Genomic DNA, 22744 nt, shown 5'->3' with positions numbered 1-22744 from the left:
TGGGGAGAACCCGCCCAGCTGTACTGGTGGTAGCAGCTGGCTGCCGGGTTTGGGCCCCTGGGCTGGTGCTCTCAGGGTGCTCACACTGGTGTGGGGCAGTGCCCCCTAAGCGAGACATGGCCGAGCTGGGGTTTGCACCCACAGAGCCTGCTGAGGTTTAGCAGGGGCGATTCTGAGTGCGGGCCTGGCCTGTAGCAGCCCTGGGGACATCAGGGAAGCCGAGTGTGGGTGGGGCTGAGCCCCCGGGGAGGATTCGCCAATCCCCTGGGCTGCGATGGAGCCTCTCAGGACGCAGCGTATCCGGCTGCTGCTTAGCATCGGGCCTCTGCCCGGCCCCTGCATGGCCTGGGAGGGGGGGCTGGGACGCTGGTTACAAGGCAGGCGAAGTTTGTCAGGACAGGCGGCTGGAGTGCCGGGCACAGACACCTCAGCGCTGGGCCGTCTGGCTGGGCGTGGAGCCCACCCATTAAACAAAGGGTTAAGGGGCCTTGCGAGCAGCACAGAGATCCTGGGAATTAGGGGAATGGGGGCTCTCCCGGCAGGGTGGGTATGGGGAAGCGAGGGCTGGTGTCCACCGCGGCCCCTGCAGGCACCCTGGGAAAGGGGAAGCCCCCCACGGTGCTGTGCCAGATCTCAGGGCGGAGCTGAGCCCAGGGCCCCAACCACCTCATTCCAAAGCAGGGAAGGGGACAATCTGCTTTTAATTTCCTGGCCTCTGTAGCCCGGCCAAGACACACTCCGGAGAGCCAGGCGCGAGCCCAGCAGAGCGCGAGGCAGGTCGGGGGGGCCGGGATCCGTGGAGGGGAGAACAGAGCTCCCAGGACGGGGGGATCCGGCCAGGCTGGGCTCCCCACTGCGAGGGGACCTGCGCGTTGGGGACCCCTGGCAATGCCGGGCCCAAAGAGGAGACGGCCCGGGCGGGCGCCGGGCTGGGTTCTCGTCCTGGCCCAGTAAATCACCCCCCTCTTGGCGCCTTTGTTTCCCTCCAGCCCTGGGCATGGGGGGCACCTTAGGGTTGCCCCCCGAGGTTCTGCCCCTTTCCCCAAGGCCCCGCCCCCATCGCTCGCTCTTCCACCTCTTTTCCCCTCACTGGCTGGATTGTCTCCCGCCCCATGGCTCCCTCTTCTCTGGGGCCGGGCTGGGACCCAGGTTAGAGCAGGGGCTGGGCAGTACATCTGACCGGACATTAGGGTGGCCAACTTTCTAATCGCACAAAACCGAATGCCTCTGCCCCGCCCCCCCGCTCCATCCCCCTCCCTCCTTCGCTTGCTCTCCCCAACCCTCACTTTCAGCGGGCTGGGGCAGGGGTTGGGGTGCAGGAGGGGGGTGAGGACTCCGGCTGGGGTGCAGGTTCTGGGGTGGGGCTGGAGATGAGGGGTTTGGGATGCAGGAGGGGGCTCCGGGGCTGGAGCTGAGGGGCTCAGAGTGTGGGAGGGGGTGTGGGCTTTGGGGTGGGGCCAGGGATGGGGAGTTCGGGGTGCAGGAGAGGGCTGGGGTATTGGAGGCTCCGGAAGGGAGTTTGGGGGCGGCAGGGGACTCTGGGCTGGGACAGGGGGTTGGGCTGTGGGAGGGGCCTCGGGGTGTGGGGTCCCGGTGGCGTACCTTGGATCCCAGAAGCGGCCGCCAGGTCCCTGCAGCCCCTAGGCACACGGTGGTCCCCGGCCGATGGGAGCTGCGGAGCCGGCCCTCGGGGCAGGGGCAGTGCGCGGAGCCTACCTGGCCACCCATGTGCCGAGGGGCTGCAGGGACCTGGCGGCCGCTTCCGGTAGCCACGTGGAGCCAGGGCAGGCAGGGAGCCTGTCTTAGCTCCGGGCCCCCGCTGCACCGCCGACCGGACTCTTAACGGCCCGGTCAGCGGTGGCTTTACGTTCTGGGCACCTGCCAACCTGAGGCACGATGGGGCCTGCAAGCGTCTCTGCAAAGGTTTCACTGGGTGTGGATAATACGAGGGGCCCCCAGGGGCTGGAGACAGCGGAGGGGCACTCAGGGGATAGTCAGTGGGCAAGTGGGGATACACGGGATACCTGGGGGACAGGTGCAGTGTGTGGACGAGAAGATGGGAACGTACAATGGGAGCTGCCTGCAGCACAGGGAGATGGGTCGGGGGGCACAGGGGGTGTATGGGGCACGGGGGGTTAGGTGTGGGGGTGCGGTGTATGTGGAGGGCACGAGGGGTGTATGGGGCACGGGGGGTTAGGTGTGGGGGGTGCAGTGTTTGTGGGGGGCACGGGGGGTGTATGGGGCACGGGGGGTTAGGTGTGGGGGGTGCAGTGTTTGTGGGGGGCACGGGGGGTGTATGGGGCACGGGGGTTAGGTGTGGGGGGTGCAGTGTTTGTGGGGGGCACGGGGGGTGTATGGGGCACGGGGGTTAGGTATGGGGGGTGCAGTGTGTGTGGGGGGCACAGGGGGTGTATGGGGCACGGGGGTTAGGTATGGGGGGTGCAGTGTATGTGGGGGGCACAGGGGGTGTATGGGGCACGGGGGGTTAGGTGTGGGGGGTGCAGTGTTTGTGGGGGGCACGGGGGTGTATGGGGCACGGGGGGTTAGGTGTGGGGGGTGTAGTGTGTGTGGGGGGCACGGGGGGTGTATGGGGCACGGGGGTTAGGTATGGGGGGTGCAGTGTTTGTGGGGGGCACGGGGGGTGTATGGGGCACGGGGGGTTAGGTGTGGGGGGTGCAGTGTTTGTGGGGGGCACGGGGGGTGTATGGGGCACGGGGGTTAGGTGTGGGGGGTGCAGTGTTTGTGGGGGGCACGGGGGGTGTATGGGGCACGGGGGGTTAGGTGTGGGGGGTGCAGTGTTTGTGGGGGGCACGGGGGGTGTATGGGGCACGGGGGTTAGGTGTGGGGGGTGCAGTGTTTGTGGGGGGCACGGGGGGTGTATGGGGCACGGGGGTTAGGTGTGGGGGGTGCAGTGTATGTGGGGGGCACGGGGGGTGTATGGGGCACAGGGGGTGTATGGGGCACGGGGGGTTAGGTGTGGGGGGTGCAGTGTGTGTGGGGGGCACAGGGGGGTCCCGGTGTGTGGGGAGGGTCACAAGGGATACTTGGGGGGTGGGGCACAGGGCGGTCAGCCCCGCCCCCCTTGAGGTACCGGAAGCGCCCGGACCCTTTAGAGGGCGGCACCGGCCGGAAGTGCCCGGCGCGCAGAGGCTGCCGCACGGGCTGGACCGGAAGTGTGTCCACGTGGGGACGGGGACGCGGCGGCGGAGCCATGGGGCGCGAGGGCAAGGTGCGGGGGGCCGCGGGGGGCGGGGAGCACCAGGGGCCAGGATGGGGGGAAGGGACGTGTGGGGGAGTGTGGGGGGCTGGACGTGGGGGGAAGGGACGTGGGGGGGAGTGTGGGGGGCTGGACGTGGGGGGAGGGGAGCGAGGGGGCAGGTGGGGGGGCTGGACGTGGGGGGAGGGGAGCGAGGGGGCAGGTGGGGGGGCTGGACGTGGGGGGGAGGGGAGCGGGGGGGCAGGACGGGGGGGAGGGGAGCGGGGGGGGAAGGTGGGGGGGCTGGACGTGGGGGGGAGGGGAGCGGGGGGGCAGGGCGGGGGGGGAAGGTGGGGGGCTGGACGTGGGGGGGAGGGGAGCGGGGGGACAGGACGGGGGGGAGGGGAGCGAGGGGGGAAGGTGGGGGGCTGGACGTGGGGGGAGGGGAGCGAGGGGGGAAGGTGGGGGGGCTGGACGTGGGGGGGAGGGGAGCGGGGGGGGAAGGTGGGGGGGCTGGACGTGGGGGGAAGGGACGTGGGGGGGAGTGTGGGGGGCTGGACGTGGGGGGAGGGGAGCGAGGGGGCAGGTGGGGGGGCTGGACGTGGGGGGAGGGGAGCGAGGGGGCAGGTGGGGGGGCTGGACGTGGGGGGGAGGGGAGCGGGGGGGCAGGACGGGGGGGAGGGGAGCGGGGGGGGAAGGTGGGGGGGCTGGACGTGGGGGGGAGGGGAGCGGGGGGGCAGGGCGGGGGGGGAAGGTGGGGGGGCTGGACGTGGGGGGGAGGGGAGCGGGGGGACAGGACGGGGGGGAGGGGAGCGAGGGGGGAAGGTGGGGGGCTGGACGTGGGGGGAGGGGAGCGAGGGGGGAAGGTGGGGGGCTGGACGTGGGGGGGAGGGGAGCGGGGGGGGAAGGTGGGGGGGCTGGACGTGGGGGGAAGGGACGTGGGGGGGAGTGTGGGGGGCTGGACGTGGGGGGAGGGGAGCGAGGGGGCAGGTGGGGGGGCTGGACGTGGGGGGAGGGGAGCGAGGGGGCAGGTGGGGGGGCTGGACGTGGGGGGGAGGGGAGCGGGGGGGCAGGACGGGGGGGAGGGGAGCGGGGGGGGAAGGTGGGGGGGCTGGACGTGGGGGGGAGGGGAGCGGGGGGGCAGGGCGGGGGGGGAAGGTGGGGGGGCTGGACGTGGGGGGGAGGGGAGCGGGGGGACAGGACGGGGGGGAGGGGAGCGAGGGGGGAAGGTGGGGGGCTGGACGTGGGGGGAGGGGAGCGAGGGGGGAAGGTGGGGGGGCTGGACGTGGGGGGGAGGGGAGCGGGGGGGGAAGGTGGGGGGGCTGGACGTGGGGGGAAGGGACGTGGGGGGGAGTGTGGGGGGCTGGACGTGGGGGGAGGGGAGCGAGGGGGCAGGTGGGGGGGCTGGACGTGGGGGGAGGGGAGCGAGGGGGCAGGTGGGGGGGCTGGACGTGGGGGGGAGGGGAGCGGGGGGGCAGGACGGGGGGGAGGGGAGCGGGGGGGGAAGGTGGGGGGGCTGGACGTGGGGGGGAGGGGAGCGGGGGGGCAGGGCGGGGGGGGAAGGTGGGGGGGCTGGACGTGGGGGGGAGGGGAGCGGGGGGACAGGACGGGGGGGAGGGGAGCGAGGGGGGAAGGTGGGGGGCTGGACGTGGGGGGAGGGGAGCGAGGGGGGAAGGTGGGGGGGCTGGACGTGGGGGGGAGGGGAGCGGGGGGGAAGGTGGGGGGGCTGGACGTGGGGGGAAGGGACGTGGGGGGGAGTGTGGGGGGCTGGACGTGGGGGGAGGGGAGCGAGGGGGCAGGTGGGGGGGCTGGACGTGGGGGGAGGGGAGCGAGGGGGCAGGTGGGGGGGCTGGACGTGGGGGGGAGGGGAGCGGGGTGGCAGGACGGGGGGGAGGGGAGCGGGGGGGGAAGGTGGGGGGGCTGGACGTGGGGGGGAGGGGAGCGGGGGGGCAGGGCGGGGGGGGAAGGTGGGGGGGCTGGACGTGGGGGGGAGGGGAGCGGGGGGACAGGACGGGGGGGAGGGGAGCGAGGGGGGAAGGTGGGGGGCTGGACGTGGGGGGAGGGGAGCGAGGGGGGAAGGTGGGGGGCTGGACGTGGGGGGGAGGGGAGCGGGGGGGCTGGATGTGGGGGGAGGGGAGCGAGGGGGGAGGTGGGGGGGCTGGATGTGGGGGGAGGGGAGCGAGGGGGGAAGGTGGGGGGCTGGACGTGGGGGGAGGGGAGCGAGGGGGGAAGGTGGGGAGGGCTGGACGTGGGGGGGAGGGGAGCGAGGGGGGAAGGTGGGGGGGAGGGGAGCGAGGGGGGCTGGACGTGGGGGGCCCTGCTGACCCCCTGCCCCTCCCCCGCAGACCAAGAACCAGAAGCGGGCACGGGCGGCCGCCCAGCAGCGGGCTCAGGACCAGTTCGCCAACGTCCCTCACTCCTTCGTCTTCCACCGCGGGCGCGTGGGCCGGAGCCTGCAGCAGCTCATCCTGGACGTGCGGCGGGTGATGGAGCCGTTCACGGCCAGCACCCTACAGGTGAGCCCCCCGCCCCGGGGTCCCGGCCGCCCCCCGCCCCGGGGTCCCGCGAAGCCTGCCGGTCCACGGAGGCTGGGCTTTGAATTCAAGGCTGTGCGGGCAGGACGCTTGGGTTCTGTCCCGGCTCCAGGAGGGCCGCGGGGTCTCGTGTGTTAGGGAGGAGGTGGGGTGGGAGCCAGGACCCCGGGGTTCTCTCCTGGCTCTGGGAGGGGAGCAGAGTCTCTGGGAACACCCCTTTTTAGCCCCCCAAGTGCAGGCCGCAAGCCCCGAGGTGAGCGTAGCGCGACACTTGCTGTCTTCCAGGTGCGGAAGAAGAACTCCCTGAAGGATTTTGTGGCGGTGGCGGGGCCTCTGGGCGTGACACACTTCCTGGTCTTCACCAAATCCCCCACCAATGTCAACTTCGTAAGTGGTGCGATGGGGGCCGGAGGGAAAGCCCTCAGTCCCCCAGCTCCGTGCCTGGTCAGGCTGGAACACCTCCCTGGGTTCAGTAAGGGGCAGGCCTCTCCCCATGGCTAGGAAAGGTCTTACTGGGGCCTTTGCTGATTGCTTGAGCCTCTTTGTGCCTGCCACCACCTTCCCCTACAGCCCGGTCCAGAGCACAGAGCCGGCACTGTCCGGCACTGCACCGAGCTGGGGTGCAGGGAGGCTTGTGCTTGGCTGGGTGCCCCTCTTTCTAGTCCCAGTGACATTCCTTCCCCTGGGGTCTCCTTTGGCGGATGCAGCTGATGAAGCAAATCTTACTGAGCAAGCTCTGTGATTTCAGTTCCAAAGTAAACGCACTGATGCCTCCGTCCCGCTGGGCAGAGCGAGAGAAGCAGACACGGCAGCCTGCTCAGCACCGGGCCCAGCCCTGACTCTTGTGTCTCTCTGTCTCTCTCCCGCAGAAACTTGTCCGTCTCCCCGGAGGCCCAACACTGACCTTCAAAGTCACGCAGGTGGGTGCTGGGCACGCTGGGCCGGGGGTCCAGAGCTGCCCCCGCCCGTTAGTTTGGGATTAGTGCGGGCCAGTTACTCCTGCCTCCTTAAATCTCAGGCCAGCTCAACTTGTGTGGGTTGTGGGTGTCCAAGTCTGTCCCTGGCCAGAGCTGGGCGTGTGTCCCCTCTGGGGGAGGGGATGCTACCCGCGCAGCGATCACGCTGCTGCCCTGGCTTCCCCGTGCGCTGTTGAGCACAAGCCGGGGATGCCAAGGGGTGAGGCCCCCTCCCTGGTCCAGCTAGTCAGCCGAGAGCCCCCCTTGCCTCTCGCCAGCGCCCCAACCTCCCGCTCCCTCCGCCCTCCAGTACTCGCTCATCAAGGACGTGGTGTCGTCACTCAAGCACCACCGCATGCACGAGCAGCAGTTCACGCACCACCCGCTCCTGGTGCTCAACAGCTTCGGGCTGCAGCAGATGCACGTCAAGCTGATGGCCACCATGTTCCAGAACATGTTCCCCTCCATCAACGTGCACAAGGTGGGTGCGTGGGGGGAGGAGGCACTTGGGGAGCAGGATTGAGGCCCCCCAGCCCGTGCTGCAGGAAGCATGGGGTTCCCTGGGGGCTGGCAGGGGTAGGGGGAAGCCCCGCTGTGGCTAGTGCTCATCTCTGGTGCTCACCGCCGTGCGGCTCTGCCCCCAGGTCAACCTCAATGCCATCAAGCGGTGCCTGCTGATCAGCTACAACGCCGACACCCAGCTCCTGGACTTCCGGCACTAGTAAGGGTCTGCGCTGGGGACCATCAGGGGCCAAGCACCACGGCTTCTCCGGGCTCCCTGGTTCCATGGCTGGGCACCAAGGGAGATCAACTGGGCTGTGTGAGAGGGGAAGGGAGGCTCTGTCTCGGCAGGTGACCCCTACGCCTCTGGATGCTGGCAATGAGGGTATAGTCTGCTGATGGTTCGGTGATTTCATCCTACAGTAAACGCTCTGAGGCATCCAGCGAGCGGGAACCGGCAGGGGTGGCTGACAGACAGTGGTACCTCCTCCTTCCCGGGGGTCACCTGCATCCCCAGCAGCTCAGAGCATGGTGCTGAGCGCCTGGCGTAGAACTCGGCCCCGTCCCAGCAGCGGGGGAGAGCAGGGTGTGCGGGGGTGGGCTGTGCTCCTTGCTCTGCTGGCTCCAACCCCTCATCTCTACGGCCTGACCAGAGCCGTGCAGTGCGTGGCGAAGTGCCAGCCCGGGAGCAGCTGCGGAGCGCTGGGTTCGAATCCCACTGCAGTTCCTCTGGCGCTGTCTCCCTCAGTCAGTTCCCTGCCATTGCCAGGCTACCCTGGCTGGCAGACCGGCTAAGCTGCTCAGTCCTGTCTGCCCTTGAGCCCCGTGATTCCTTCCTGAGCCCCTTCTGGTGCACGAGCTGGGTCCCTCTCAGCCCCTCCTGCTCCCAGAGACCCCCTGCCTGCTGAACTGGTGCATGACCCCTCCCGTCTCCTCTCCCCCAGCAGCCTGAAGGTGGTGCCTGTGGGGGCGAGCAAAGGCCTCAAGAAGCTGCTGCAGGAGAAGTTCCCCAACATGAGCCGGCTGGAGGACATCAGTGAGCTGCTGGCCAAGTGAGCGCTGGGCCCTGCGCGCCGGGGGCCGGGCTGGGATCTGAGACACTGCAGCTGCGTGCAGTGCTTGGCGGCTCGGAGTCGGCCCTGCCCACTGCTCCCACTGGCAGCTCACCCCACGTCGCCCTTCTTGAGCTTGGGAACCAGGAGCTGAGTGCCCGGGGCTTGGGGACTTGCCCACCAGGCCGGAGCTAGGGGAGGGGCCTCTGAGGCTGCACTTCTGCAATGGAGCAGAGATTGGCTTAGAGCCGGGGTGGGCAGTTGGGAGCCAGGACTCCTGGGTTCTGCTCCAGCTCTGGGAGGGGAGTGGGAGTCTAGTGGTGAGAGTAGGGGATGCTGGGAGCCAGGACTCCTGGATTCTCTCCCCGGCTCTGGGAGGGGAACGGTGTCTAGTGGGTCAGTGCAGGGCTCTGCCACGTTGTGTCCTGTGACTGGCTGGGTTTTCTCTGCAGGGACATTAACCTGTCGGAGAGTGAGGCCGAGCAGGACGGGACCCACAATATCCTGGAGCTGCCCCAGGCCTACGCGGGCCGGGGGAACATGAAGGCCCAGCAGAGTGCTGTGCGTCTCACTGAGGTGTGGGCTGCAGCCAGGGGCAGGGGGTGGACCCGGCTGGCAGGGCGTGATGAACACAGAGACCTTGATAGAACCGTGATCTTCAAAGTAAACGTTCTGATCCGGCCATGGGGCTGCGTGGGAGGCTGGGAGGGCTCCACACCCCCTGCCTGCTCTGCCCCCAGCTGTAACCGGGCAGGGGCCTGGGGCCGGCCCTGGTCTGATGGGTTCTGTCGCCTTCCTCGCAGATTGGTCCCCGAATGACCCTGCAGCTCATCAAGGTGGAGGAAGGGTTGAGCCAGGGCAACGTGCTTTACCACAGCTTCAGTAAGTGCCCTGCCCGACCCGGCCCCCCTCCGGGCCCCACGTGACTCCCGTTCCTGCCCTTGAGTGGCAAGCTCGAATCCCTGGGGTCCATCCCCACTGAGCTCCTCCCCCTTCCCCCCCAGTTCTCAAGACGGAGGAGCAGCTCCAGGTGGCCCTGGCCCGGAGGGAGGAGCGGCTGCGGCTGAAGGCAGAGCGGCGCTGCCGGCAGGAGGCCGATGTGCAGCGCAAGGAGGCGCAGCGGGAGGCCCACAGGTGAGCGGGAGGCCCCCCATCGCTGGGGCAGGATGGGGGTGGGCTTGAGGGAGACGGGCCAGGAACCCCAGCATGGGTCTGGGCTGGCCCTGTTCCCTGCGGTGTGGTGCATGCTGGGAGTTGTAGTCCCCTCGGGGCCCGACGCTGGTGCTTTGGGGTGCAGGAAGCAGAGCCTGGCAGGGATCAAGAGGAAGCAGCAGCAGCAGGGGGAGGATGGTGACAGCGGTGCTGAGGATCCTGGGATGCCGGAGGACCAGGACCCGGCCGACCAGTCAGATGACGACGTGGAATATTACCGGCAGGAGGTGGGCGAGGAGCCCGACCAAGGTGAGTCGTGACCCAGATGATCTGTGCTTGGAGCTGGGCTGCTGGCACCGGCCCCGGGACAGGGGAGCCAGGGCCCCCGAGTCTCCATGCCGGGAGCAGCTGATGATGCGAATCTTCCTGAGCGTGTGCTGTGATTTCAGTTCAAAGTAAACGCACTGATGCACCCGGCCCCCAGCAGAGCCCCAGCCCTGCCGCATGGACTGCGCCTAGCCCCCCGGCATTGCAGTGCCTGGCCCCTGGCAGCAGTGGCCTTGCACTGGGTCTAGCTTAGGCTGGTATTGAAGCCTAGTTTTGGGGTCCCATCTTCAGCCAGCTCTGACCTCTGGAGCACGGATCCCTTGGTGGGTGGTTCTGGTAACCCAGCCTGGGGCCATCTCACAGCCCCGGCACCCTATCTCCCCTGCCCTATGGCTGTTCCCATTCCCCACACAAAGGGCCTTGCCGGTCCTGGATTGTGACTCTCCTCTCTGGTTCTCCCCTGTCTCTAGATCTGTTCCCTAAAAGTGCTAAGAGGAAACACGGGCCCCAGCGCTCCCCGCAGCCCAGCAAGAGACTCCGAACCAGCCAGGCTGGGGGGCAGCCTGCCAGCCCCCAGCCAGGCAGAGCCAGCCGCAAGGTGAAGCACAGGAGACTCCCTGGCCAGCAGCAGAGGGGTGAGCGCAGCCCCAGGGAGCCGGGGATCTCACAGAGGCCTGGCCAGCAGAAGGACCCACGGAGCCCCAAGGCCCACAGGCGGCAGGAAGGAGCACGGAGTCTGAAGCCAAAAGGACCCACACAGCAGGGAACCAAGCGGGGCCTTAGGGTCCCTGGCTCCAAGTTCAAAGGGCCAGGGAAGCCAGGACTGCAGAGGAAGCAGGCAGCCCGGGGGAAGGGGGTGCTCCAGAGGCCCAGGGCCCCCAAAAAGGGGTGGCACTAGCCCCTCCAGGACTCTCAACCTTGTCCCTAGACTGGGGGGTGGGTGCTGGATTTCCTGGGCTCTTGGCCCTGTGCTGGCTGGCTGGGCAATACACCACTGCATTCCTCTCGTCTGTCTGTGCTGGTCCTGTGTTTGGGGGGGGCCCCTGCTCTGAGCCAAGATGCGGGTGCCCTCCCCTCCCAGCCTGATCTCTTGTGGACCCTACTCAGGCACAAGCCCACTGCTGCTAACTTCGGAGCTTCTCTGGGGGCAGGATGGGATCTGTGGGTGGTTACCCCACCCTCCCTGAAAGGGTGGCGCAAGGCCCTCCTGCTGTGGGGGAAGGGGAGGAGCAGCTTCTGCTGCGAGCAGGAAGGAACTTGCCACTGCTTCCTGCCCCCAGCTGGGCAGCAGCACCGAGCTGGGCCAGGGCAGTGCCAGGTGAGGTGCGGGCAGGGGGAGGCAACTAGCCACGGCTGCAATTCATAGCATAGCGTATGGGGTCAGGGGCGGGAAGGGGAATGGTTCTGTCCCTGAGCCCTCCGTTGCAGCGTGAGCGACCAGCTGTGGGGGAAGCAAAGCAGGATGCTGGGGTGGGCGTGGAGACACTTCGCGGGGGCTGGCCGTGTAGCAGCTGGGGGCACTGGCCCCTAGGCTGGTGGCCCAGAGTTGCCTTCTTGGGGGTGGGGGGAGCAATTCTGGCTCTGTGGCAGGCAGCAGGCCCAGGGAAGCACATGCTGGGAAGGGGTTCTCAACCATGACAGCGCCTCTCCCCCAGGGACATGGCAGAGAAAACCAGGGGGGGCAGTTGGCTCCTGCTCCCAGTAGCCCTGCAGCAGCCTGGGGGTAGGGAACACGATCCGGGGGGCCGGCTACGGCAGCTGCGCTGGGTGCACCATGTGGCCAGTCCCACCACCTTTGTTCAAGCTGCACTGGCTGCCAGCGGGCAGGAGGTCCAGGGCCCCCCCAGCAGCAGCAAGCAGGGGAACAGATGTGGCAGGTGCAGCCTGGTCTTGCCCCCCAGCTGTGAAATTCCCCCCTCTCCCAGCCTAGGCCGGGACCCTAGGGCCACTTCGCACCACACTGCGCCAGCATCCAGCCTGAAGGGGGGAGGGGAGGCAGGCAGGGAGCCTCAAACTCAGCCTCCCGCTTCCTCTGCCCCAGGATGGCAGCACCAGGCAACGCTTCCCTCAGTTCGTTCCAGCAGCAGATGTGGCCTGCGCTGGTGGTCGAGTTCTTCCTGGCCTTCGCCGGCAACGCCTTTGCCATCTACCACTTCATGGCCCACGAGCGCACCTGGCACCCGGGCATCGTGTACTCCTTCAACCTGGCCGTCAGCGACCTGCTCTACGCCCTCTCCCTACCCTTCCTGGCCGCCTACTACTACCCGCCCAAGCACTGGTCCTACGGCCTGGCCCTCTGCAAACTCGAGCGCTTCCTCTTCAGCTGCAACCTGTACGGCAGCATCTTCTTCCTCACCTGCATCAGCCTGAACCGCTACCTGGGCGTGGTGCACCCCTTCCTGGTGCACGGCCGGCTGGAGCCCCGCCACGCCAAGCTCCTGAGCGGCGCCGGCTGGCTGCTGGTGGCCGGCCTCTCCGCCCCCACCCTCTACTTCTCGGAGCTGCAGCCCCAGGGGAACTGCACCGAGTGCCTGGGCAGCGCCACGGACGAGCAGCTGCCCCGCTACCTGCCCTACAGCCTCTTCCTGGCGGCCTTCGGCTGCGGGCTGCCCTTCCTGCTCACGCTCTTCTCCTACGGGGCCATCTTCCGCACCGTCTGCCGCAACCCCCACCTGACACCGCTGGAGAAGCGCCAGGTGGGGTGGCTGGTGAGCGTGGGGGTGGCTCTCTACGCCGTCTCCTACCTGCCCTACCACACCCTGCGCAACCTCAACCTGGGCCTGCGGCAGCGGCAGGCCAAGAGGCAGGACAAGCAGCACGTGCTGCTCATCCACTCCGCCTACCAGCTCAGCAAGCTCCTGGTCACCCTCAACATCTGCACCCACCCGCTGCTCTACGCCGCCCTGGCCGACAGCATGCGGGCCTGGTGCAGGGCCCCCTGCGGGCAGGACAGGGCCCAGCCCGCAGAGAACATGGCGCTAAAGGCCTGTGGCTGACCCCGGGGATGGAACCAGCCCCCCACCATTGTGCTGCAGGCCCACAGGACGAGCTTTGCCCCCCTGGGGCCAGCCGACCATGCAGAGCAGCGGGGTAACAGCAGCTGCTCCAGCCTGGGAGACACACCCTGCCCCCACGAGGGGGGGCTGGGCTGGGCTCCTTTGAGATCAGCCATTAAAGCAGAGTCTGAGCCCCCTGCTCCGTGTCCTGTCACTCTCTTATAGGTCCTGGGGCCGGCTGCAGCCGCAACCCCCCTGCAAGGGCTGGGAAGCAGGCCCAGAGCCGCCTGGTTCCTGTGTATGTCACCACGCCCCCCCCCCCCCCCCCCCCGCTCTGCTCCCATCATATGGCCACAGGGTGCTGGAGGCTGAGTCAGGACAAGGGCCCAGCCCAGCCCCCACTCCCGCCAGCTGCATCGCATAAAGCCGTGCAGCTCAGCGCAGCCCCTGCAACCCCAAGCTTCCTGCCAGCCCCTCGCAGGCCGGGGAGGAAGTGAGACCGCCACACGCCCGGCGGGGATGAACCTTTATTACCAACCAAGTCTCTCAACAGCAGCAGCCATTCCTGGAGCAGCAGCTGGCAGGGCGCTGGCCTCAGTTGGTGGAGGGTCTGTGTGGGGAAGAGCGGGGTTAGAATGGGAATGAAGCCAGGGGTCAGCTCTAACCTCCCCCTCCCCACGCCCTCCAACCTCCCTCCGCCCCGCCCCAGATGGGGCAGCAGCCAGAGAGGATCCCGAGGGGGGTAGCGACAAGGGGACCCCCGGCATCCGTCCCAGGCCTGGCACTCACTTGGCCCACTCCACGTTGAGGATGAGGTGGTCGTAGCCAAAGCCGGAGACACCGGCAATGGCACGGGCAGCATCCTCGCGCCGGTGGAAGCTGATGAAGGCAAAGCCCTGGGGGAGGAAGCAGGTGGTGAGATCAGGGTGGGGGCTCACTCCAGTCCCTGGAACCCCCAGAAAAAAGGGACTGTGGGACAGTGCCTGGCACGGCCTGGTTCTCCCCCCTCGCCCTCACCTTGGACTGCCCCGTGGTCTTGTCCTTGGCCAGGTAGATCCTGGAGATGGAGCCGAAGGGGCGGAACAGCTCCTGCAGGTCGGTCTCCCGCGTGTCCTCTGACAGGTTGGTGACCCGGATGGTGGCATTGTCATCGGCTGGAGAGAGGGGGGCAGGTCAGGGCAGCCAGCAGGGTGGTGCTGCCGGAGCCCTGGGGACCACAGGCTGGGCAAGCGGGGAACTGTCCGGCACGAGTCACACGCACCGTGCAGGAGGTGCCGTCGGCCCCACTGCACATGGGGAAACTGAGGCACAGAGCTGGGGGTGGGACCTTGAGTCCAGGCTGCCCTCCAAGCTAGCAGTGAGAAGTGGAAAGGCTGCTGGTCTGCAGCTCAGCCCTGCCCCATGGTGGGCACCAGGCCCCAGCACTTACCCCTGCGGTTAGGCTGCATGGATTCCCCGCGGCGGCTGGCTCCATCCCGCAGACTGGGCGGGACGTACTTCCCAGTCTTGTTCTGCTGGGCCTGGACCGGCTCCGGTTCTGGGAAAGCCGGAAACATGGGGCTTTGAGCAGTGCCCAGACCCCACCCATCCCCCACCTCCGGAGACCTGCCTGCCCCTCAGACCCCACTGGGGAGCCCCCACTGCACCCTCTCCCCGGGGACCTGCCCACCCCTCAGCCACCACTGGGGAGCCCCCACTGCACCCCCTCCCTGGGGACCTGCCTGCCCCTCAGCCACCACTGGGTGGCCCTGCTGCACACACCCTGTGACCCTAAGACCGACCAGATGTCCCGTTTTTATAGGGACAGTCTCATTCTTTTGGACTTACATAGGCACCTATTACCCCCCACCCCCTGTCCCGTTTTTTCAAAGTTGCTATCTGGTCACCCTACTAAGAGCCCTTGAAGCCAGTTGGCAGAGGAGCACCCAAACGGCATTTGTAACCTCTACAATCACCAGCGACCCGCTGGCTGGTCGGGCTGCATAGGATGAGTTGTGTGCACTGAAAAGACGTTCTTAAAATCTCCCGTGGAGGCAGCAGATCAACCCGCCTGCCCGAGGCCAAGGGGTGGGCACTGCCCTGTCTGCAGGGACCAGGCTAACAAGCGGAGGAGAAAGCTCCATAGCTTGCTGACAAGCAAAGGACAACAGAAGGACATGTGCCTCGAAGGCAACCGAAGTAACCAAGCCAGCGGAGAGGGCAAAGGAACCCAAGGCTTGGGGCTTGCCCCCAAAGGATAAGCAGCTGGCAGAGGGGCTTTGCCTGGGTTCACTTTTCAGAGGTTTTCGGGATGATGGAAGGGGACAAGGGGGGCCCCGCAGTATCCATCCAAGGGGACAAAGGGGTCAGCACCCTCTGGCTCTGCAACCCCTGGATCCTTGGCTGCAGTGAATGCTTCTGGGCAGGCAAGGTTTGGAGTGGCAGAATAGGACGTCTGCTGGAGAGGCAGGCGGGCTGGGGCAGCAGGGAGCCTCTGCACTCCAGCTGCGGGGTAACACAGGGCGTCTGGGTCTGGGCTCCCCAAGGAGAGCGGCATGCTGCCGTCGCAGGATTTACACACCTGGGGCTGGGGCTCACGCTTCAAGCACTGGCTTTGAAGTGACTCAGAGCAGAGCTGGCCTCAGCTTGGGGGTTTCTGGTGATTTTGGGTGAGGCAGTAAAACGAAAAAAGTATAAAAACGAGCAGCGGCGAAACTGCCCCAAAGCTGGAGCTGGCCAGGCGGGGGCTGCAGGAGCTGAAAGGAGAGCGGAGCCGGGGAGGCAGGAAACAGCTGCCCACCAGCGAAATATGGACTGCAAGCAGCAGCAGCCCCAGAGAAGGAAAGGCAGCCAAGCTGAACGAGGGGGCACGGCTCCCAGGTATTCCCTATCCCCATGGCACGCCCCAGTGGACCAAACTGGAACTGGGCGGGGGGGTTAGAAGAATCCATCAGCCTTTCTGATACTGAGAATCCAGCACAAGGGAGTCCCCACGCTGGGTGACCCATTTGGCGTACTTAGCGAGAGGGCGCAGACAGGCTTTGAAATACACGCATGAGCCGAGATTTCCAACAGACTCCAAACCCCCCAAAGCCCCAGCTGAGTCAGAGTGTGCGTAGGGCGGGCGATTTAACCAAGAGACAGGCAAAGGGGCAGAGTCACGCCCCCGCTGCGCCCCCCTCCACCGGCTCTCCCCACCCATCCCCCTCCTCCAGGGACCTGCCTACCCCTCAGCCTCCATTGGGGAGACCCTGCTGCTCCCCCTGCCCATCCCCTTGATTAATCCAGAGTGCCCCCACTGTACTCCCGGGCTCCCACCTGCCCTGTTCAACCCCCGTGCAGGGACTCTGCCCTCCCCGGGGAATGGGTCCACCCGCACCTCCTGGAAGCTTCTCCTTCTCGCCCGTGGACAGGCCCAGCTGCTCAGCCAGCTCCTTCTGCATGGGGCCCAGCGTGTCCTTGTAGGGGCAGCGCGTCGTCCAGTGGTCACCCTTGCAGATCCGGCATGACACGATCTTCTGCCCCTTCAGCTTGTTCATGGGGTCCTCCTCCTCCTGGCAGTTCAGGTCCTGCAGCAGACGGGGCAGGGCCGTCAGCCCCAGGAAGCCCTCGCCACCTGGGACTCCCACATCCTCCTGCCCATTCCCCACCCCACTACCCCAAAGCCGGCGAGCCAAGGCTCCCCCCCGCCGTCTCAGAGTAGCCCAGGGCAGACAGACCTGTCGGATGCTGTCAGAGCCCTGTGCCCCTCACCCCCGCTGGGTCCCCTCGAGATCCCATTAGCCACCCAGAGACCTACTTCACCCCCCAGACCCCTGGCCAGCCCAGCCCCCACCCCCGCACTCACCTCCTTGCTGGTGATGAAGGTCATGAAGACATCATCGCTCACTGTGGTTGTGGCCACATTGGGGCCCGGAGCATCAAACTCAGAGTTGCCGAATTTCTTCCAGTTCTGGGCGAGAGCCAATGGTCACAGTGGGTGTTGAGGAGCTGATGGGGCCATGCTCTCCCCCCCCCGCACACACACACTTCCCTGGGCCTTGCCCCCTCTCGCAGGACCTGACATCAAGTGCCCCACAGGCATGGGAGCCCCAGCAAGGCCAGCCCCTAGTAGCCCCAGGAAAGCCCCACTGTCTCTGACCCCCTGCCCCGGCTCAGCAGCCCCCACTGCCCAGCAGAGGGTTAAGCCAGGGTAAGGGCAAAGGGCTTCCAGGAGCGCAGTGGGGATGGAAGGAGGGACACAGAACTGGAGGGACAAGGGAGACCTGGCAGCAAGATGAGGGATGAGGCAGAGCCCTGGGGTGAGCTGGCAGGGCTGGGAAGGATTTCCCAGCTCCCTGCATAGACATCTGCTAAGCTACCCCCAAGGCGAACAGCCTATGCGGATTAACGCCTCGTGGCCCTGCTATCCCAGTGCGGAGCCCACTCACCTTCCGCCGCGCCACAGCCTTGGAGGCCTTCCTGGTCTCAATTCGGAAGGTGCGGATGATCTGCAGAGGAACAACAGTACCAGTCGCTGAGTGCCATGGGGGCAGGCGGGGTCATGGAGTGCCAAGGGGAGTGGTGCTGAAGCTGGGCCCGCAACCAGATGCTCCAGTTGGAGACATGCTTGGCTGCTTCGCTCCGGCTCCAGCCGCGCCTGCATTCCAATGGGGTGGAACACCACACGTGGGTGCTCTACAATTGGGGTATTCCTTGGGGGCTAGGCCTTGCAATTAGGAGAAAGCGGAGGGGAAGGGAAAAGCAGACAAAGCCACCCAGTCAGGGGAGCTCCACTGCTTAGGATATACGGCCCTGCCCCGGGGAAGGGGCTGTGGGGAGCGATCCTGCCCCCAGGACGGGAACAGGCTGGCTTGGACCAAGTGGATTTTCCAGCGGGAGCTGGGGAGGATTCCAGCCTGAAGCCCGGTGCACTGTGGGGCCCGCTCCCCAGTCCCACCACTTACCTTCACCTTGCGCCCATCCTCCTCCTCCCGGTACTCTGTGATGGTTTTGATGTTCCCGTTGATGAGCTCTTTTGGGGATGGGAGGGGACCTGCAGAGGGAAGTGGGGAGGCTGGTGAGACAGCTGCGTGACTGGGTGTTCCCAGCATAGGGTCCCACGTCCCGACTCTTACCTGCTTTCAGCAGCTCAACATCTGCACTCAGGTCCCCGCTCAGGAGGGTGTCCTTCAGCCCCCCGCTCAAGGGGGTGTCCTTCAGCCCCCCGCTCAAGGGGGTGTCCTTCAGCCCCCCGCTCAAGGGGAGGTCCTTCAGCAGCTCGCTGGTGATGCATTTGTCTGAGGAGGGGAAGCGGCTGTTATGCCACTGCGCGGTCTCAGAGCTGAGCTAACAATAGGGGTGGAGGGCTGGGAATGAAGTCCCCCCCCCACCCTGGGGATCGGAGAGGCTGCACTGCCATCCTGGTACAGGGCACACTCAAGTCCTGCAACTGAGCCCCTGGGGGACTGCATGGGCATGAATCTCACATCCCAACAGGGTGTGGGGGGCCAATGGGGAATCACCAGGTCCCCATGAAGGGGGCCCAAGGAGCAGAGCTGCCCTGGGGGGTGGGGGAAAGCCCCCTGAGCAGGCGCTGACCTTGTACTCATCCCTACAGCATCTCAGCGTAACCAGCAACGTGTCTAATCCCCGCCCCGCCCAGGTTAAACTAATGTTCCTCTCTAATTTTTTTACAACCACGTGCGAAATGAATTGTGTTACGTGCACCAATATGGAGGTGATGTGTGGCAGGGGTGGGGCCCATGGGTTCAGAGTGTGGGGGGACCTCAGGGCTGGGGTAGAGGCTTAGTTGGGGTGATGGCTCTGGCTAGGGGAGAAGGGTCAGGTGGGGCCACGGATGAGGAGTTTGGGGTGTGGCGGGGGGCTCAGAGCCAGAGGGTTTGGGTGGGGGTGGGCTCTGGGCGGGGGAGGGAAGACGGTTTTGGGGTGCAGGCTGCCCTGGGGCTTTGGCAGGGAGACTGGACCCCCTCCCCAGCTCTCTCCCCCCAGCAGCCTGGGGCCGAGGCGCCTCTCCCGGGCCACGCAACTTAAAGGAAACTTAGGGTTAAACAGGCCAACAAGTGAAGTGTTAATGGGGGTGGACGGGGGGACCAGCCTCCCCCAGTGATTTACCGGCTCCACCCCAGCACTAGAGCCGGGGCGGGGGGCAGAACAATGTGCTGGGGGCGTGGGGGGGCACCAAGGCCTGGGCCGGGGGCTCCGTGCTGGGGGCGGGGCTCCGTGCTGGGGGCGGGGCTTCGGGGCTTCTCACCGTCATCTCCCTCCTCCTCCACCTGGTCGGCCCAGCTGGGCTTCGAGCTGCGGAGACAGAGAGAGTCAGAGGCCGCCAGCCCCCTCCTCACCCTGCCCCCCGGGGCCCCCCCCCACCACGCCCCCCGGGGCCCCCCCGGGGCCCCCCGCCCCCTCCTCACCCCGCCCCTGGAGCCCCCCCGCCCCCTCCTCCCGGCCCCCCCGACCCCCTCCTCACCCCGCCCCCCAAGTCCCCCCCCACCCCCTCCTCACCCCGCCCCCCCGCCCCCTCCTCACCCCGCCCCTGGAGCCCCCCTCCTCACCCCGCCCCCCGGGGCCCCCCCGACCCCCTCCTCACCCCGCCCCCCAAGTCCCCCCCGATCCCCTCCTCACCCCGCCCCCCAAGTCCCCCCTAGCCCCCCCGATCCCCTCCTCACCCCGCCCCCCGGGGCCCCCCCGCCCCCTCCTCACCCCGCCCCCCGGAGCCCCTCCTCACCCTGCCGCCCCCCGGGGACCCCCCGACCCCCTCCTCACCCTGCCCCCCAAGTCCCCCCCCGCCCCCCTCCTCACCCTGCCGCCCCCCGGGGACCCCCCGACCCCCTCCTCACCCTGCCCCCCAAGTCCCCCCCAGCCCCCCCGACCCCCTCCTCACCACGCCCCCCGGGGCCCCCCCGACCCCCTCCTCACCCTGCCCCCCAAGTCCCCCCGCCCCCTCCTCACCCCGCCCCCCGGGCCCCCCCCAGCCCCCTCACTCGTAGTCCCCCGTCGGCATCGCGGCGCCTCGCGCAGCAGGACCCGACTTGGTTCGCTCGCGCAGACCGGAAGCGGAAGGCCGCGCGGGGCAGCGAGTCCCAGGCTAGAGCGTCGCCGGAAGCAGGGCCCAGCAAGCAGCCCTGGCGACCGGAAGGGGAATCGCCGCGGTGCATGCTGGGAGCGGGGTGGCCGCGACGCACGGCGTGAGCCGCGGAGCCTGCTGGGACATGGAGTCCCGCGGGCCGTTAGCCCGGCACCGGGGCGCACTGCATGCTGGGAGCCGCACCTGGCCCCCGGGGGGGGAAAGGGAGCCGCACTGCATGCTGGGAGCCGCACCTGGCCGGGGGGAGGGGAGAGGGAGCCGCACTGCATGCTGGGAGCCGCACATGGCGAGGGGGGAGGGGAGAGGGAGCCGCACTGCATGCTGGGAGCCGCACCTGGCCGGGGGGAGGGGAGAGGGAGCCGCATTGCATGCTGGGAGCCGCACCTGGCCGGGGGGAGGGGAGAGGGAGCCGCATTGCATGCTGGGAGCCGCACCTGGCCGGGGGGATGGGAGCCGCATTGCATGCTGGGAGCCGCACCTGGCCGGGGGGAGGGGAGGGAGCACAGGTGGGGCGCCCCCTGCAGAGCTGGGCTTGTGCTGCCATGCGGCTGGTCTGGGCACTTCCAACCCCCAGCCCCCCGCCCCGCAGCCGAAATGGGGAGACGCCCCGGGAAGGGCTCCTGGCTGGATCCCGCTTGGGGTGCCAGCTTCGGCTGGGCGCATTCCTGGAGGTTTCATCCCCACGGTCGCTAATTCGTGGAGAGCCCCGGACAGTCCCGGGGGCCGGCGCCCCTGGATCCAGCCTCCACCATGCGGCGCGTAGCCAGGGCAGTAGGGACGCGGGCTGGGGGTGCTAGAGCCGAGCCCTGACGCGCGGCCCAGGCTGCTCCAGCACACAGGCCCCGCAGCCCCAGGAGTTCTCCCAGCAGGGGCAGAAACGGACACGAGAACCGCTGGGAACCCAGGGGCAGGGAAAATGCATCTGAGAGAAAGTGAGCAGCTGAAAAACAACTTTGCTGAGACCCCTCGGGAGCTGCCTAGCTGCAGCCTGGTGCTGCACCTGCAACCCCTCCCCAGGGGTACGAGTCTAGTGCAGGGACAGCTCTGCCCCAGGCTGAGAATAGGCCTTAGGGGAGCTTTCGGTCGCTGAGGCAGTTGATAACCTGTCCTACCACACACAACGTTACACAGGCAGCACGAGCAGGAGCGCTGGCTTTTGTCAATTCACTGCAGGAAGCTGGATGAGTCTCTCCAACTCTCATTAAGTGTTTAGAGCCCAGCCACCCACTAACCTCCACCCAGCCGCTCCTTCCCCCTGGGAAGCGGGAAGCCAATGGAGGTGTGACCAGCCTCTCTTGGACCAGGATACTTTCTCTCTTTACAACACGAATGTAACTATTTTTCTCTTTCCTTTGAAGGGTAGATGGCAGCAGAACATGCGTAAGTCGTCATGCTGCCGTGCAGAGCGTCTGCTGCTTTCTGGGACTCGCTAAAGCGGCGTGGAAAAGGGCAGAACCTTTCCTTCTGCACCGATGGGGAGTTTGAAAGGGAACTGAAGAGTGAGGCACCCACTTCCCACTGATTTTCACTGGGATGAGTCCTTCACACCCAGCAGAGCCCCTCTGAGAATCCCAGCCTGCGTGGCCTATACTGCCCACACCACACCCACAAGCTACCTACCACACAGCAGTCTGCCCTTCGCTCCTGACCCCTTTTGGATCAAGACTTGCATAGAAGGCACCATGAGAGTTCTGGATTAATCGCTTGCAAGGCCCAAACGGATCACTGTGATCATCTAAGGAGCCTGAACCACCCTGTGCAGGGCATTTCCTCCAGCAGAGCTTTTAGAAAACCAGGCGGTCCTGATTTTAAAAAAGCGTTCGGTGATGGAAAGTCCACCCCAAACCTTGGGAAGTTGGTCTGGGGTTAATTACTCATTGTGAAAAATGTACATCTTATTTCCAGTCTGGATGTCAAACTCTGAAGCTCTCTGGGACAGCTGAGTGCTGATCTGCAACGTCCCTTGGAAATAAAAGGACACTACATTTCCCCCTGTAGCTAACCAGGCTCTGTAACCCTAGCATCCCACTGGGCAGGTTTATTGACGAGACTAAGACAGACAAGAGCGTTGTTTGAACAAACACTCGAGGGATGTTTCTAAATGAGGAAGATCCAGGGAGCCCGGCTCCCATGTTCTGAAGCAGGTTAGTGTCCAGTTTCCTTTCGGCAGCTATTAAGAAATGCACCACAACCCTACAGATCGTGTAATGTAGCTAGGATACAGGGGTTCAATCATCCCAGGACATGGGGGGGTCAGGGCCAGATTCTCAGCGGGGGTAAAGTGGATCGGGTGTAAAGGGAAGTTTTTCTGACTGTGCCGCTCTGACAGCCGCCTTCGTGGCCGACACAGCGGAGGAGCTGGAGAGCAAGAAGCAGGAGCTGCTACAGCGTGCACAAGAGTCCGGCCGGAACAGGCGCAGGCCAGCCCAGGCGTGGGGACGTGCACCACACACTCACCGGTGTGTCTCAGCACATTGTGCACGTGAGACGTGGTTTAAGGATGCACAACGCCACGGCAACAGCCAGCTTCAGTTAGCCAAACCCCGTCATTCCTCCCTTTGTGGACACAGCACAGCCTCCGGGTGGCAAACAACAGGTGAATGCTACGTGTGTGTGACCAACCCCCAAGAGGAGCTAGTCAGACATCAGTCCTGAGAGTCTGCCAGACCCGTAGCAAACGGTGCTGGACTTTGCTCCTGTTAAACCACATATCCCCTTGACCCTGGGGCTCTTCTCTGTGTCCGTGTGGGAGGCCTAGCGAGCGCCCAGCCAAGGGCCGACTATCTCCCACCCTCACCTGTGTAGACAGCCCCACGAGCAAGCAGTCCCGCTGGAGTCCAGTGGAAAGCTTTAGAGACACGAACTGGAGATTTACAGCGCCTGGTCTCCTTACAGGCACATCTCGCTGCTCAGAGGCTTCCCTCCCCAGCATTCTATGGGATGTCCTACATGGTCAGGCCCCTT

At 66.6% G+C, this 22744-nt stretch overlaps 2 protein-coding genes across 3 annotated transcripts; one reads left to right on the top strand and one right to left on the bottom strand.

Annotated features, from left to right (window-relative positions):
* The first annotated feature begins 3100 nt into the window (after positions 1-3100).
* Positions 3101-12913, top strand: LOC311510468 (uncharacterized protein). The gene is made up of 14 exons (XM_084610130.1): positions 3101-3229; positions 5542-5712; positions 6016-6117; positions 6600-6650; positions 6997-7167; positions 7331-7407; positions 8132-8239; positions 8692-8815; positions 9043-9121; positions 9244-9373; positions 9537-9700; positions 10189-10610; positions 10909-11036; positions 11760-12913. Exons 1-14 carry the CDS (start codon positions 3212-3214, stop codon positions 12712-12714), a joined length of 2700 nt encoding a protein of 899 aa, XP_084466256.1. The 5' UTR covers positions 3101-3211; the 3' UTR covers positions 12715-12913.
* A 313-nt stretch (positions 12914-13226) lies between these two features.
* On the bottom strand, positions 13227-19810 carry EIF3G (eukaryotic translation initiation factor 3 subunit G; the record flags this gene model as incomplete). Of its 2 annotated transcripts, XM_084610693.1 has the most annotated exons (11): positions 19677-19810; positions 18947-18993; positions 17811-17972; positions 17640-17728; positions 17124-17183; positions 16541-16645; positions 16073-16262; positions 14144-14251; positions 13732-13868; positions 13504-13610; positions 13227-13324 (listed from the first exon to the last, which is right to left on the bottom strand). In XM_084610693.1, exons 1-11 carry the CDS (start codon positions 19694-19696, stop codon positions 13309-13311), a joined length of 1041 nt encoding a protein of 346 aa, XP_084466819.1. In that variant the 5' UTR covers positions 19697-19810. The 2 variants fall into 2 exon arrangements, with proteins under 2 accessions (XP_084466819.1, XP_084466820.1); XM_084610694.1 differs by lacking the exon at positions 13227-13324 and having other exon boundaries at positions 13500-13610.
* Positions 19811-22744: the final 2934 nt, after the last annotated feature.

Source organism: Lepidochelys olivacea (genome assembly GCF_965140295.1).
Source record: "Lepidochelys olivacea isolate rLepOli2 genome assembly, chromosome: 20".
NCBI classification, from domain to species: Eukaryota; Metazoa; Chordata; order Testudines; family Cheloniidae; genus Lepidochelys; species Lepidochelys olivacea.
Note: the sequence above shows the minus strand (reverse complement) of the source record. Positions and strands in the feature narration are given on the sequence as shown.